Source organism: Babesia bigemina (assembly GCF_000981445.1).
Source record: "Babesia bigemina genome assembly Bbig001, chromosome : III".
NCBI classification, from domain to species: domain Eukaryota; phylum Apicomplexa; class Aconoidasida; order Piroplasmida; family Babesiidae; genus Babesia; species Babesia bigemina.
In genome coordinates, this window is record NC_027218.1 from 2,497,479 (window position 1) to 2,512,393 (window position 14,915).

At 50.1% G+C, this 14,915-nt stretch overlaps 8 protein-coding genes across 8 annotated transcripts; 4 read left to right on the forward strand and 4 right to left on the reverse strand.

The window, feature by feature from the left end:
- Positions 1-1,669: 1,669 nt before the first annotated feature.
- BBBOND_0310000 (hypothetical protein) lies at positions 1,670-2,722 on the forward strand (the record flags this gene model as incomplete). Its single annotated transcript, XM_012913829.1, has 1 exon — positions 1,670-2,722. The coding sequence occupies one exon, from the start codon at positions 1,670-1,672 to the stop codon at positions 2,720-2,722; it is 1,053 nt and encodes a 350-aa protein (XP_012769283.1).
- A 93-nt stretch (positions 2,723-2,815) lies between these two features.
- On the forward strand, positions 2,816-4,210 carry BBBOND_0310010 (hypothetical protein; the record flags this gene model as incomplete). The annotated part of the gene is made up of 1 exon (XM_012913830.1): positions 2,816-4,210. The coding sequence occupies one exon, from the start codon at positions 2,816-2,818 to the stop codon at positions 4,208-4,210; it is 1,395 nt and encodes a 464-aa protein (XP_012769284.1).
- A 295-nt stretch (positions 4,211-4,505) lies between these two features.
- BBBOND_0310020 (hypothetical protein) lies at positions 4,506-5,558 on the forward strand (the record flags this gene model as incomplete). The annotated part of the gene is made up of 1 exon (XM_012913831.1): positions 4,506-5,558. One exon carries the CDS (start codon positions 4,506-4,508, stop codon positions 5,556-5,558), a length of 1,053 nt encoding a protein of 350 aa, XP_012769285.1.
- Positions 5,559-5,863: 305 nt separating this feature from the next.
- BBBOND_0310030 (hypothetical protein) lies at positions 5,864-6,174 on the reverse strand (the record flags this gene model as incomplete). The annotated part of the gene is made up of 2 exons (XM_012913832.1): positions 5,864-6,105; positions 6,129-6,174. 2 exons carry the CDS (start codon positions 6,172-6,174, stop codon positions 5,864-5,866), a joined length of 288 nt encoding a protein of 95 aa, XP_012769286.1.
- Positions 6,175-8,320: 2,146 nt separating this feature from the next.
- BBBOND_0310040 (hypothetical protein) lies at positions 8,321-8,575 on the reverse strand (the record flags this gene model as incomplete). Its single annotated transcript, XM_012913833.1, has 1 exon — positions 8,321-8,575. One exon carries the CDS (start codon positions 8,573-8,575, stop codon positions 8,321-8,323), a length of 255 nt encoding a protein of 84 aa, XP_012769287.1.
- A 1,024-nt stretch (positions 8,576-9,599) lies between these two features.
- On the reverse strand, positions 9,600-10,325 carry BBBOND_0310050 (membrane protein, putative; the record flags this gene model as incomplete). The annotated part of the gene is made up of 1 exon (XM_012913834.1): positions 9,600-10,325. The coding sequence occupies one exon, from the start codon at positions 10,323-10,325 to the stop codon at positions 9,600-9,602; it is 726 nt and encodes a 241-aa protein (XP_012769288.1).
- Positions 10,326-10,574: 249 nt separating this feature from the next.
- On the reverse strand, positions 10,575-11,336 carry BBBOND_0310060 (hypothetical protein; the record flags this gene model as incomplete). Its single annotated transcript, XM_012913835.1, has 1 exon — positions 10,575-11,336. The coding sequence occupies one exon, from the start codon at positions 11,334-11,336 to the stop codon at positions 10,575-10,577; it is 762 nt and encodes a 253-aa protein (XP_012769289.1).
- A 460-nt stretch (positions 11,337-11,796) lies between these two features.
- Positions 11,797-14,772, forward strand: BBBOND_0310070 (diacylglycerol kinase, putative; the record flags this gene model as incomplete). Its single annotated transcript, XM_012913836.1, has 10 exons — positions 11,797-11,916; positions 11,953-12,000; positions 12,037-12,498; positions 12,533-12,649; positions 12,794-13,155; positions 13,194-13,346; positions 13,506-13,539; positions 13,587-13,725; positions 13,763-13,952; positions 13,989-14,772. 10 exons carry the CDS (start codon positions 11,797-11,799, stop codon positions 14,770-14,772), a joined length of 2,409 nt encoding a protein of 802 aa, XP_012769290.1.
- Positions 14,773-14,915: the final 143 nt, after the last annotated feature.

Genomic DNA, 14,915 nt, shown 5'->3' on the forward strand with positions numbered 1-14,915 from the left:
AGACTGACCTTGTGACTGCCCTACCGTATGAGCTATGTGTTCAAGGCTCAACCAAAAGTCTGCCAAAATATTTTATCCCCACTGCAAACCACCATGTATAACAGCATCCTCCTACCTTACTCCACCCCCTCACTCCAGCATGGCTGCCTTGGATTGTTGCCTCCCCTCCTCAGGTGGGTGGTGTGTCTATAGGATTCGTGTGATGGTTCATGGATTTTGCAAAACGGCATAGGTGTGTCATTGTTTTGATATGATGCGTATTGGTGTTATTCAGCGTCTTACTTCATAGCCTTTCCACCCAGCGCACTTAGTTGTCTGCCAAGCTGTGTTAAGCGGAGTCACCTTGGAAGTGTGGTCACTCTAGTGTCTCCCAGTTCACATAGTCCTGGAGGCTAGCCGTGGAGTTTTGTAAGAGTGGATTAGAGGTGATTGGAAGTGGGCCGGATGGTGGCTAAGGGTAGCGTTCCTGCGTTCAACACTCTTAAGGAGTGTTTGGGGTTTTTTCATTGGCTACATACTCAGAAAGGTGTGCAAGGTCAGCTCGCCGGTAGACTTAAAAGGCTTCTTGATAAGAAGTACGAAAGTGTTAATCGGGACCAAATAGAAACCGCACTGTCGGTTTTCCTCGCCAAAATCAACACGTTTCATAATAAATTATGTAAAAAGGCGCGTAGTTCGTATACAGGCTTAAAACAGCAAAACACGCACTCAACGCTCTTTTGGAGTGCGTTCCGAAGGTTCTCTCTGTGATGTATTTTCTGCGCTACCATGTGGACGGAGGTTTCAAAGCACTCGGCGGAGGGGGATGGGCGGATAAACAGGTTGGGCAGATTGAACTGTTCGCTAAACTTCGTATGCCGTCGGATAGACTTATGAACCTTGCCACTGATATTGAGAAGTATTTCATTACGAAAACTGGCGATACGTACGGGGTCATACCCGGGGGATTCGATCCAATCGAACTGATGCCAATTACTGGGGGTGGCTATTCCGAAGGTTCTCGAATGGCAAATGATCTGAGAATGCTGCTTGACAAAAACAGTAATAATAACAACCTTTTTCTTGATGTTTATTCTACTACGGTACTCGGCAGTCATGGAACTGACGCTTCGAACGTCGCCAATGCACTCCGCTTAGTGAGAGACTTTTGCAGGATATTTGCAGAAGTCACGGGTGAGGAAGATTTTAAAAGTCATCTGTATTCGAAAGATAAATGCATTGAATGGCAAAAATTAAAGCAGCATTGCGCCAAACTTAAGGAACCTCTTGAAAAAATTTTCAAGGACAAACGATTTTCTTTCACTGGCTTTGCGCGTGATCTGAACAACTTTAGTAAACACGATATTGCTAAGAAAATGGCAAGTTGGTTTAGAACGAATTTAGCGGCGGTGACAAAGAATTTGAAGAATATTACACCGTTTACGAGCCTTAAGAAACTCCAACGTACGTCTTTTCGGAAAGGCAACTCCCTGCCTAGGGGATATTCCGACACACTTGCAGGATATATTCCCAATAACTTCATCCGCTATGGGTTCACATTTTATGGGTATGATTTTAGAGAGTGGCCAAATAGATATGACGTTCTAAAAACGGATTGGGATGGAGTAATAGGGGAGCTTAAAGACAAGAGTAAAGGTTTGGATGAGCTTGTAATATTCTGAATGGTGATATGTGTAAACTACAGGAGGTAGAGAAAGCAAAAGAAAAGGGGGCGCAAAAAGGAAGAGCAGCGGATAAGGCTGAAGACGGCCCGCCTGAGCCTCAGGCTGAGAAGTCTAAAGATGAGTCTGATGTAGAGTCTGAAGATGAAGATGATGAACAATTGTTGGATGAAGAAGATCCTCCTGCTCGAAAAACCGAAGTCACTAAAATTGAGACCGCAAAGCCTGTGGTCACCAAAGCCGAGGCGGCGAAACCCACTGCCACTAAATCGGAGGCGACAAAGCCTTCTACCCTTAAAGCTGAAGCGACTCCAAACCAAGGCAAAAAATCTGAGGGAGCACAGAACCAGGGAAAGAAAGCTGAGGGAACGACAAATCAACCGGGTGGTCAAAGTGACGGAAATGGTTCAAGTGCAGGCACTCCTTCACCTGGTGACCCTGTTCCCAGTAGTGGTCAGGATCTGGGTGAACAGAGGTCTACTTCTGGGTCTGCTCAAAAAAGCGGCGATCCTTCATCTGATGTTCCGCCTCCTAGTCAAGGTGTTGCTGGAGTTGGAGGGGGCGGGGGTTCAGGAGGTCCTGAGAATTCTGGGAAGTCTAACACCTGTCCTGATGGTACGACATCATCCTCGTACCTTGGTGATGGTGCAATATGTTTCTCTAAGTCCAATGATGACGAGGAAATAATCTGGAATGCCCAAAGGCAGAGTATGCTGGAAGATCATTATAAAAATGAAGCTAAAACTCTTGTACGGATGCAGACTCAGCAACAACGCAACCATCCACCAACGCAGTCCAGGTATACTTCAATTCTTCCAAATAAGCCTAGCCTTCACGCTTCCAGACCGCCTCCTCAGCAAATCGTTGGCCGTCCTCTGAATGAAAACCCGTACAATGCTCCACAGGAGAGGGATGCCGATCACTGGGATGGAAGTGCCATATTTCTCGATGGTAGATCGTTTACAAACCCAGTAACAAGCCAGATCGCAATGGAAAAGGCGTACGAAGCAGAACAAAAAAATACGCTCACGAATGGCGAGCCAATAGGAATGAGTTTCTAGATAATATGCAGAAACGGATGATGATAGAGGCTGAAGGTGAAAAACAGCGGCAAATTAAGCAGATGGGAGATTATCTAAGACATGTTAACGAGCATGGTAATGCTTCTTCGGGACCTTTCGCCGGTTATCCAGTTAAGCATCGGCCGAGTGCACTACCTATTCCCTCTGCCCGACATAAATTACCTTCTATTATCGGCAGCGCAGCCGCCGATACTACACAACATGTGGATGACCGTAAGACGGAAAATAACTTCCAAAACGCAACGCAACAAATTATTACAAAAAAAAAGTTCCGACGATCGGAAGATAAGTGAAGCGATACATGGTGCACGTGATCGTATTGAAAAATACGAAAGAGAAGCAGAGAATAGATTCAAGTCGGAGTTAAGAACAAAAGAAATCATTGAACGTATCCGAAAAAGGAATGAAAAGCAAATGCAGGCCGCCAATGAGCTTGACAAAAATTTAGAGAAAACTACAGAAGATATATGGAAAACTCAACTGCAGCAAAACGTGGAACATATAGAAAACGATGTAAAAAATGAAGATGCCAAAAAAAGATTACAGCAAAAACGTTCGGAGCAAAAAAAGAAATTAGAGCAGCAAAACATTAGTGTAGACCCCCCAACATCTACAGTCGCCGCCATTCCAAGTCAGCCCGGCAGTCCTGCTCCCGGCCTTACCCCTCAGCCTACCGGTGGCCGTAATGCTCATGGGCGTGATTACTATGAACTAAGGGGAAGGGATAGAGGGCAGGGGGATTATATTATTCTGGGAGGCAAAGCCATAGAGGATCAGTCCTACGAACAACATGAGAAAGAACGAAAACAAAAGGCGGCCGAGGAACGAAAAAAATTGTGGGATTTGGAAACGAAGCGAGAGGAAGATAGGTTAAGGGAAGCTATGCAAAGGGGATTATTAGATGACGTTATGGAGGAAGTGTTTGATAACGATGAGATGATTGTCGATGTTAAGGGTGTAGTGGATATCGACGTTGAGGGGACCGATGTGTCTGGTGGTGGGTACACCGCTCTGTTTACTATTGAGCAGCGACCACTGGTCAATGCTGAAGATGAAAGTCACAGTATCGATAGCCAAGTAGTTGGTGTTGACGAGAGTCAACTGGTTTTTCCAGTTGACGGAGAGGAAGTGAAAGAAAAAATAGGAGATGAAGAGGGCGGGCTGGACGATGATAAAGCTGTAGTTATTGATGGCACAATGGTGTCTGATGCTGATCATGCAATATTCCGTCACTATGGGGAAATAGTTGTGGATATTGGAGGAAACGAAGTGACGGAGAAGTGTGACAAGCAGAAAGACGAAGAACGTCGAATGCAGCTGCTGTACCAAAACCATCATAATCACGCAAAATCGTTGGATGGACAGCCAGTTCCGGATCCCACCGATTTAATTTTGAGGCAACAGGAGGTCACAAACATGCGCAGAGCGTACAAGGAAGAAGAAAAAAGGCAGAGAATGAAGGATTAGGAACTAAAAAATGCTCGATGCAGCTGAAAAAGATATTAACATTCCAATACATATGCCTAGAAATACATTTGTTGTTCCCCTCGTAGAGTTAAATGGAGATGCGCCTGCTTTTGTGAATGAAGTGGAAGGCATCATCCTGGCAAACTCTTCAAAATCCGATGCCAACGTCCGTATATCTCAAAAGATAGACACCCCAGTTCCACAATCAATGTTAAGCGGATCACACGTGCCGGACGCCGAATTGCCATCATCGCCTATTCCCCGAGCAACGTTCCTCACTTAGCCACAACCAACCATGGGATTCCAAGTAGAATTACCGAAGCGCAATGTACGCAAACTTGCTTCCGAGGTCGGCCTTTCCATAGAGGTACCGCCTCATGAAGATCGCACTTTTAAAGACGTGGACCTAGATGACCCTTATGCCAACACGGCCGATATCCTTAAAGACGAGTTAAGACCTGCAGAGGATAAAGGCTTCTCAGGCCTTTCCCAGACTAATTTCGATCTGAACTTTGCGCCGGAACATATCGGACTTGAGGGGTACGATGATCCCGGGATGCCTCGTGACCCGGCAAGGAAGACAGATGAACGCGTAATTAACCCATTTAGCACAGATGAATGTCTCAACCCTTGGTCCGTTAACACTTCAACAACTGATATAACCCCTCCAACTGCCTTCCCTCCTTCAGCCACCGATAATCTGCCGCCGCCCAAAAGTGTCCGGGAAATGCTCTACTGGTTTGTGGGCTTGAATACACAAGGGTATGTTGGATTGATTACAGATTATATCTATAGCATTTTGAAGGATGCTAACAAAAATGTCTCCAAGCTCTCAGATGTTATCGAAGTCACCGGGGATCTCTCGACGTTGGACGCCTCCATGGTCACTGCCAAACTGACAGAGGCATGTCTCTACTCAGCCACCGTTATCTACACGATAAAGCATCGTGATAATTATGCAAGCTATAAAGATTTCAAGTTCGAATCAGAATACCGTACGTTTCGTTATTCCCCTGACCCCTCCTGTCTCCTCTGCCAGCTGCGTGACTACGTGTACGCCTGCCACCACCAGTTGGAGTTTCTGAAGGCGCAGTGTAGTCGGGCTAAACTGAGTGGTGGTTGGCGGGATTGCCACTACGGCAGTGACATCACTGCTTCCGAGTACCCCCTCCAGGCGTTCCTGACTGACGGCTGGGACTCGGACTTCGAGACGCACCTCTTCGACCCGTGCAATCTGTGCCACAAGAGCAGGGTCAGGATGGAATTTAAGAAAGTGGATTTGCCTATGATATCGCAACAGGGCAGTGTCATTTCAACCATCCTCACTCACTCCCAGCTGCGGCGGTGAGGACCATGATTCGCTAGTCGACAAAAGATGGTGATTATCGCGATACCTTTGAATACGTTCCATTGATATATATATATGCGGCTGCAGTGGTGATAACGTGTATTACGCCATATCTTATAGTGTCATGGTGCGATACAAAAGTAAGAAGCGGGGATGACATCCGCGTACGACCAATGATTGTCTAACGCAACGTAGGTAAGCAGATGTATAACAACCATGTTAGTGATTGGATGAAGTAATCAAATTGAGATCGGATGTGATATGGCTACAGTGGGGCTATGTGGACTGGGTGATGCCATGGATTACTAGTGCAGTGAAGGCTTGTAACCACGGAACCCGTCCCGTATCTGGCCGAATATGGTACCAAGGCTCACATCATATTGTCTACCCATGATGTATAGAACCAAGACAAGGAGGGCCGAGAAACCAATGAAGCCGGCAAAAGCGATAGCAATATGGATGCCTATGCACTTCACTTCGCCTTTGCAATTGCCACCGCCACCGCTACAGAAACACATTTTCCTCGGAGCCAAGTTGACAATGAACCCTGCACAACAATGAACAACGTACTTATACCTCGAACACCCTGAGCCAACTGACGATACACAATGCCCATACCCCCACCCCTACAATGCCATCCACCTTTTGCTGGGGCAACCGTGATTGCAGATATCCCAACGCCGCCATGACATGTATATCCAATACAACCGCATGTGGCAAGGCGCATGCTGATAATCAAGTGGCACGTCCATCCCAGCAGCCCAGCGACTCCCCTCCAGGCGTATAAGCTGAGACTTATCAATCGGCAACGTGCTGACAAAGCTTCATAACCGCAATTATCAGCACAGATGCGATGTTATATACCACCCTCCACTGTATTTCGCAACACCTATGAATTCATGCCACCTTAACAAATACTCCTTGACAAATGCCAATTCCACCACTTCGTTAATCTGCTATGTCCACGATACATCTCGGCCCCACGCCAATCCGTCCAGCTGCTTCCATCCTCTCCGGTACAGGGACGCCTTCGAAGTGGTGAGGGCTGAGACGCATCTCACTTCTCCCCCTCTTGCACCGGCGCCACCGGACAACGGCATGGTACCGGTCGTTGCATACGGTATCCCCTTCTATAGCCTCACTCTGCCTCGTGTCAGGGCACTTATGGCTCCGGCTTGCGGGCTACTAGTACGCCTGTCCCCAAGTCCATAGCTTGTCCTCGCCCCTCCTCGTCGCGGCTCAATTTTGCATCCATGACTTAGTCCACCTGCTGTACGTATCTTTATCCGTATTGTGTCGTAGTGGTTTTCTCCCCCCCTGGGTAGTGAATTCATCGTTCCTTTGTCTGTAGTGACTAGGGAGGCCCCGTTGTCCGGCCTCCCGCTTTCTTTCCACACTTAGGGCCACATCCACCCCTTCGGGGGCGTTTAAGGAAGCTCATGATTTCAACACGTGTATCGAAATTATATTTCCGTTGTTGCTCTGTGCTGTATTAGATATTGGCTCTAAACTTGCCGACGTATCCATCAACCCGAGGCCACCAAGGCATGTTCACCTGCTCCGTGCCGAAAAGCATATGACGCATAACAACACGCTATTGGCGTACGTCGGATATGCCCTATTTAGGTCTTAAGGCCTACAGAATACGGTGACAAAAAAAGGCGTTGAACGTGTCATCAAGGTACCATTCCAAACATGTCTTTGGTTGTGACAATAAGGGAGGTTATATAACAGCGACAAAGCACAGCGTGAACCTTCACCCTCTTCGATATGGTTAGGCAGGAATCCGTACTGTTTAAGCTTAGGGACAATTCTGAAGTTGAGTTTGCCAAAGAGAAAATTGATAGGTGCCTGGTACCCTCCAAAGTCCGGAACATAAAGGTTACCAAACATTTGGGTAATTCCATCAAACGTGGCGTAAATTCACCGATAACGGTATAATCTATCTAAAATGAAGATGATATGGCCTGTAATGATTGTTACAGTCGAAAACTGCGGCAATGGTTTGGGACAGTCTCCACCCCACCCAGCTGACAGCCTCGTTCAGTTCACTCAGCGGCTTAGATGACAAGCGTAGAAATGAGCTGGAATTGCATTTTAATCATATACTATACACACAGAGATATTTAAGCTGAATGCGCTAATTGATCACGGAATGACTTACTAAGGCAGTGCGTAACAAGGTGGATTGTGAAGCTGGGTGGCTGGTCGGTCATCCAGGATGGCAGCTGACAACCTGCTGTGCTACGTGAAGGAGAGTCACATAAGATGGTGATTGGTCCTTTAAACAGTCTGTGGGTTAGGTACTGATTGTCCACATGATGAATGATGCGGAGACATGTTTACGTGATGTCACATGGATGGTGTGGTTAAGTGGCATTGAAGATCAACCGTGTGGACGACTAACATGTTAACCGCGCACAGCAATTCATCTAGGCACTGATTATTACACAAATTTGACGACATTTAGCAGCTGATGTGGCAAAGTCAAACGGTTTGTGAAGCATGGAGTTGACTGCTACAGTGGCACCGGCTGATCTGCATGTCATGGCCAGGATACCGTCCACATGCGTCAATGTGGTTATGTGTTTGTTGTGACGGCTACATTGCTGTGACGCAAACGGCGGTGCGTTGGATGGGGGTCAACTGGGTGGTGGAGAAGCCAGTAGGAGACAACGTCAGTGTCGGAGACTGAGGTACGTCGTACATGGTTGTCCATGTTTATGACGACCGGAATGTCGGAAGAGCAGTGTAATTGCTCTTTAAGGGGCGGAGACTGTATTGGCCCCTCTTATAATTGCTGTCCGTGGTGTTGTAAAGCGTGTACTGGAGAACACGAATGCAAAGTTTGCAAAAACTTCAGAGAAGAAAACGGCGATCATGATTTTCATGAGTGTCCAAAGTGCACAGAGAAAGATGTGTGGAGTTGTGACTGTGATTGTTGTAGATATACGTTTATCAACATCGTCACCGCTATCGTCATAGCCATCTTTATCGCCCTCATCCTCCTGTTCCATTTATTTGTCTTTAACATTCTGCCTTACCCCCAGGCCTGCGAATACATCGTCCGCAAGTTGCCGTTTTGCATCGCATTTTATAATTAAGCCCGACACATTGTATTATCGCAATTACCTTGTGATATCAGACATCAACTGCATAATGCTCGTCTAATAACGTATTATTAAATGTTTTATAATAATGCTCAAAGAGTTGTTTTACGAATCGTTCACTAATTATGTCGACAGCGTCAAATGCACATTGTAACATTGAAAAGGGCTAACTAAGGCGACCTGTTGCCCGTATTCGTCTGATGCCTATACACTGTACGCCACCGCATGTGTTGGCAAAGTAGCAACTTCAACTATTTACAGGCATAGTAATGATGATACCACTGCTAGCTCACTCAGCCCACCTAACTAACCGACCGAGAGATAATGTGGCTGACATATCATGTACTTGTTGTAGTGTCTGTGATGATTGGCAATGCGTAATTCCACGGTAAACCCGGCCGTAAAATATACTGACTGGTCATCTACGTCGGCAGCTGGGGAACACTATCATATGAAAGCTATCCGTTATTTTACAGGGTGAACGGCGTTTCAATGTCCGGGAAAATCCTTTACTCCCACAATATGTCGACAATGTGCAATCTATGTGTTTGTCCTTGAATATTGTTCGTTATATAAATGGAAATGCCCACCCACTGTGCATTATCAGTGGTGGAGCACTCTGCCCAGATAATCCACGCATAGCAGCAACATTAAGTTTGAAAATAGTACATTATGGCATATTGGGTTCTTATATACGCACGTGATTACATGCCGTGAAACTCGGCGTTGTTTATTGAGCAGTGAAGGCTGCCCCAACCTGGCTGCGTAGGAGGCCTCTTGCTCATTACTTAATATTTCTAATGCTATCTTGGAACTGCCTTGTAATTGTAAGCACACGCGATGTAGTATGTGTTTGCTGGTAGGCACCTGGTCGGCCAAGGTAAGCGTCTTAGCGGTGGTAGAGCGCACCACTAAGGTTTACTTATATACGTTATATAAACATATCGAAGTCAAGGTCATCCTCTATCAAACCTATACGAATATCTTCAGTACCGTTATTAGGATCATAAGGGACGAAATTTGCGTGTCCAGCAGACTGCTCGATGAAAGTGTCGTTGGTGATGACCTCGTCGAAATGGACGGTGGCAACGTCTGCGATGCGCCTACCGTCCCTACGCCCCCATAGCGTGACTGATCTGCCGATGCATGGCGTATCAGGCACCACCTGTTGCGCGATAGTGACCTTTCCGATTCTGTAGGTGTTGCGGTATGTTGGGTGAATGTCGATGTCCGTAGATCGCGTGCTTGGGTTGTAGAGTGGGTAGACATGATTCGGAAACTCCACGGCGTTCATGTCGAGGTCAATTGGTATTCTCTTGAGCTCCACATACGTCGTCGAACCGGGTTCCGTCTCGACGTACTCCTCTAGCTCTATCGTGTTGTCGGTGTGCAGGGTCCGTACCTTCACAACTTTCCGACCGGTTTCGTTGGTGTCTTCGTACACATTCCTGACGGTGTAACGGCAATCGCCTTTTACAACCCTATTCCCGAAGGTGACGTCCCCGAGAACATGGGTGAACTGGTTTACGACTCGGTACCAGTGGCCATCCTTCTGCAAGTCCTTGGTGACATCCAAGGGACAAGTGTCGCCATTGAGATCAAGGGGTAGACACACCCGATAATTATCTGTGTCATTAGCGCCGATTATATGGGTCATAGAGTTCACAGCGACGGCTAGTCCGATTATGAGCCACACCCATCCCAGGGGCGTACTGACGCCACGGCGGATTCCACTTTTCGCCGTCATCGACTACACGGCCGCTTCTTGCGCAGCGGAACTAGATGATCGTTACAATTCGGAATATGTGCCGCGGTTGCCGGCGTATCGACACGTCCTACAACTCAATACACATCTGGGCGTCGCGACGCGCGGCTCGAGCGCCTCGTACGTCTCGCAGTCGTGGAATCACCAGTGCCCTCGCCGCGGCGCTTCAATAGCCAGCCTTATCTTAGGACCCCGCTGAGGCGGTTTGATGCGCGCCTCATGTGAGCTGGCGCGGTCGTTCGTGGCCCGCTTCGCTATGATCTCGACATCCTTTTCACCCGGAGCCCGGGGCAGCACGATGTTGCGGTACGACGTGTTTTGCGTCCCTGCAAGCGGCCTGCCGCAGAACATGTATGCGCGATTCCGCTTCGATGCTGCAGAGACGCTTCTCCTTGGTGCCGGTGTGCGTGTCGGCATGTTGTTGGACCCGATAGATGGCCGACTGGGAGGAGGCGAGGGCACTTCAATCTTAACAGTTTGATCGCCACGTTCGATTGTCACGGCTTTCTTCGTGAATTTAGGCTTGTCTACCGACCGTCGTTCCTGGAGACTGGGCGTGCCGGCCCCTAAGCCTGCAGCGGCCGGTTTTTCCGTCGTGAAAGCCGCTTCCCCCTCGAACTGCAGCACTTTGGGGCGATCATCGTATGTGGCGTGGTGACAGGCGTTACACGAGCCCCGCGCAGCCACTACTGGTATATCAAATGCGGACTGATCGCATGTGCAGCAGTCAATTACGTCCACTCCGTAATCACAGCAGTGCCCGTAATCGGAAGATGCACAGTCGCTGCACTCACGCAGGTTGACATATTGTGGGCTTAGTGGGATGTAGTTTACATTTTCCGAGGCGGAGTCCGACTCCCAGCCTCCCGAAGGGTCGCTATCCTGAATGTAGAGGTCCCACATGATCACTCGACTTCGTTATTCGCGTCGAGGTGACCGAGCTAGCTGTATGCTAATGCATCGATGCGTAGCATTGTAGGTTCTGAGGGCTTAATATTAGCGTCGTTGGTACAAGCGCGGAAGCGCAGCCGGAAGCCGCAAGAGGCATCGGCATCATTAAAAATACACAGGACACCTTTTTATACACAAATAAATACACTGTGGGCTCACCGTGTGCATATAGAAGAGTAAGCTGGCAGGTAGCAGGTTGAGAGGTGTCGTGCGGCGCTGCTACGGAAGATTCACGTCGGATTTTTACTGTCAGTGGGTAATTGGTACGTATAGATCCATAAAGTGACACACTCGATTCCGTACCCGCATGTGTGAGCTCGCAGCTGCGACACACTTCCCCTGAGCCCGGTAGAGGCCACGTCGCTCCGGCGCGGCTGCAGGCCGTTCGGCAGTGCATGGTTAGGTCACACACATGCTGGTCATACTATTACTGCTGGCGTCGGCGCTGGTGCTAGGGGTCACATTGCTGAGCGATGTGCGCCTTTGCCGCAACCGCTGCCAAGTGCTGCCACTGCTGAGCGAGGTGGTAGAGGTAGGCGGTCATGCGATGTCTAAGAGCCGTTGTTAGGCACCATGTGTCCCGTCCGACAAGTTTGAGCACCGCCTGGTCTACATCGTAGGTTCAACTGGCACCCGAGTCCATGCGCTGCAGGACTGCGAGATCGACACCAGGCACACGTTCTACGCCCCGAAGGAGTTCTCGAGCAACATATACTCGTACACCGGCGCCTTCTTCGACACCCGCGTGGAGATGTACCAATGGGTAGACAAAGTAGGCTACTACGGCGTGCACAAGGTCGGCGCATTCGTGGACCACGCGGTGACACAGAAAAATTTTGTGGAGACCCTGTTCTCAACGGAGCGCAACCCGGGGTACATCCCGCATGTGCCTGGCTTCGGGCGCAAGTTTGCGCCGAAGCTCAAGCTGGGCGGCTACAGCGTCCCGCCGGGCGCGTTTGCGGCGGTGCGGGGAGTCAGGCAGCTGCCGCTTATTGACGACCGTTGGTATCAGCCATCGGAGATCACGTACCCGCTCCCGGTGCCCAATGTGGACTACCTCAACACCCAGGTGCACAACAATGCGCTGTACACCGGCGACCCCCAGAACCCGAAGGTTGGTGCCTGCGCGTCGCGCTGAACTGTTGCAGATTGGTGATCTGAGGGTCACCTTTTGGGGCAATGATACGATGCGCTTCAGCGCTATCGGGCGCCAGAGAACTGCGTTGATACCTAAGGAGACGTTTTTGGAGCCGTTTCCGCTACTGGTGCGTTTGCCTCCAAGCCGTATCTGTGAACGCGTAGCCGTTTTTTGCATCGATTGCCACGCAATGCTAAGTTATACGTATGAGTGGAATGTTGGAGCACTAATACTTGGCCACCGTTTCGTACCACCACCAACATGCGTTCAGGATGACAGCGTGGTGCTTGTCGGGGAAGGCGGCGGTTCGCCTCTCGACCTGGCCACCGCCTACTACAGCCAGTTCGAAAGCACGCAGGCAACGTATTGGTCGTTGCGCCTGGCTTCGTTGGTGCTAATTACGGCGACTCTCTATCTGTACTACTACGGCCTACGGGCACCCAAGGTAGGCGAGATTTGGCACTATCCGCAATGCGCGAAGAGCCGGGTAACGCTGCTGCTCTGCAGTTTTTGCGCAAGCTCGGCCACGCTGTGCATGCTGGAGGCTGTGATCTGGATGCGCTACCGATTTTACCTTTTTTTCCTCCTGTTTCTGCTCGGCTGCGGGTTCTGCGGTGCCGTGATGTCCATATGGTAAGTAAAGTTGCGTTTGTTTGCTGAGCTTTTCGCAGGAAGATGGACCCGTGCTCCGGCTGGGACCCGACCCACGACAGCGGATACCTGGGTGTCCTGGGCCGCTACGACTCCCGGCGGTGGTCGACGGCGTCACCCACCGCGAGCGTTGCTCTGAGCAGCGACCGCCCCCTGCTCCCGTCACTCAACATGTGATGAAATGCGCTAAATGTGTGGATTGTGATCCGTCTAGGTGGCACCACTGATTCTCACTGCATAACGCACGCACGCACGCGCCCGTAGCAGCTCGCATTGGCCGTTCCTGCGTAAAATGTAGCGATGGAATATATCTACTTTTTCGTAAACCCGAGCAGCGGGGGGAGGAAAGCGTCGAACTTCTTCGAGGTGAGTGGCGCTCGCGCCAGCCTGCCGCCGTACTGACACCTGCGCAGCCTGAAGTGGACGAACTGCGTTTCTCGAAGCCCGTGCCCGCAATAGTACGCATATACTCGATAACGGATGGCGTCAGCGGGAACAAGCCGGGGTTGCGCCACCTCCGTGACTTCATGGCCTCCAAGTCCCCCGAAGACAGTGAGTGCCGTTTTGTCATCCGGTCATTGCGCTGCAGATGTCAAGGTGGTCATCTGCGGAGGTGACGGGAGCGTGGTGTGGCTCATAGGCGAGATGGATGCTCATTCAATCGACTACAGCACGATCACCTTCGCCATCGTGCCCTACGGAACGGGCAATGACCTCGCTCGTGCTGTCAACTGGAACGACTTCAACGGCCTCATGCCGTTCGACATGAACATGACACCGTGAGTTGCGATTCCGAACTGATCATGGCTGCGCAGGCTGAGGCGCGTCCTCGAGCGGATGTACAAGGCGGAGGAGATCCAGCACGACCTGTGGCAGATTTTAATCACGGTTGAGCCAGAAGGGTCGTTCAACAAGATCAGCTCCTCGACGCATCAGAAGCAGACCATCCTCGACGCGGAAGGTCATGAGGTGTTGCACATGGAGTTCGTCATGGGCAACTACTTCAGCTTGGGCGTGGACGCGAGGATCGGGCGCGGGTTCGACCGCCTGCGCTCCAACTCGGGCCCGATGAACAAGTTAATTTACCTGATGCAAGGCATGAAGAACACGTTCCGGCCTGTTGTACGCGTCGACAAGCAGATTGACAAAATGCTCTGCGGCGAGGGGTACACCAAGACCGTGTTCACAACCGACACCCACAACCTCGAGTTCCCCATCCTCCCGCGCACCGCCTCGCTCGTGGCGCTCAACATCCCCAGCTACTCGGCTGGCGTGGCTGCGTTCACGAAGGCGCGCCGCATCGGACTCGAGAACTTGCGCGAGGACGAGATACGCGAGCTGAAAAAGACCTCGCAGAAGATGGGTGACAGCCGCATGGAGTTCGTGACCTACAGGCGAATCACGCACATTGCCGCCGACTTTTGTGGCCTCGGGGTGGCTCGCCGCTTGCACTTCGGCGCGGGCCCGTGGAAGATTCTGTTCAAGGAGCTTCCCCCGAGGGAGAAGGTGTACTTCCAGGTGGACGGCGAGTTTTTCGTAATGCTGCAGCCCAAGGACGTGGAGATCAAGCACTTCAAGACCATCAAGCTCCTGAAGTGAGCTCGATGCTGCGTCGGGAGGCGGGAATTGGCACTTGCACATCCATCTAATTTGCCGTTACGGCACGATCGTGGGTTGCGGCGCGTTTTGCCGAAAGGAAGGCAGCGTGTTAGTGTCACCTTGTTGAATAAATGTATAGTAAT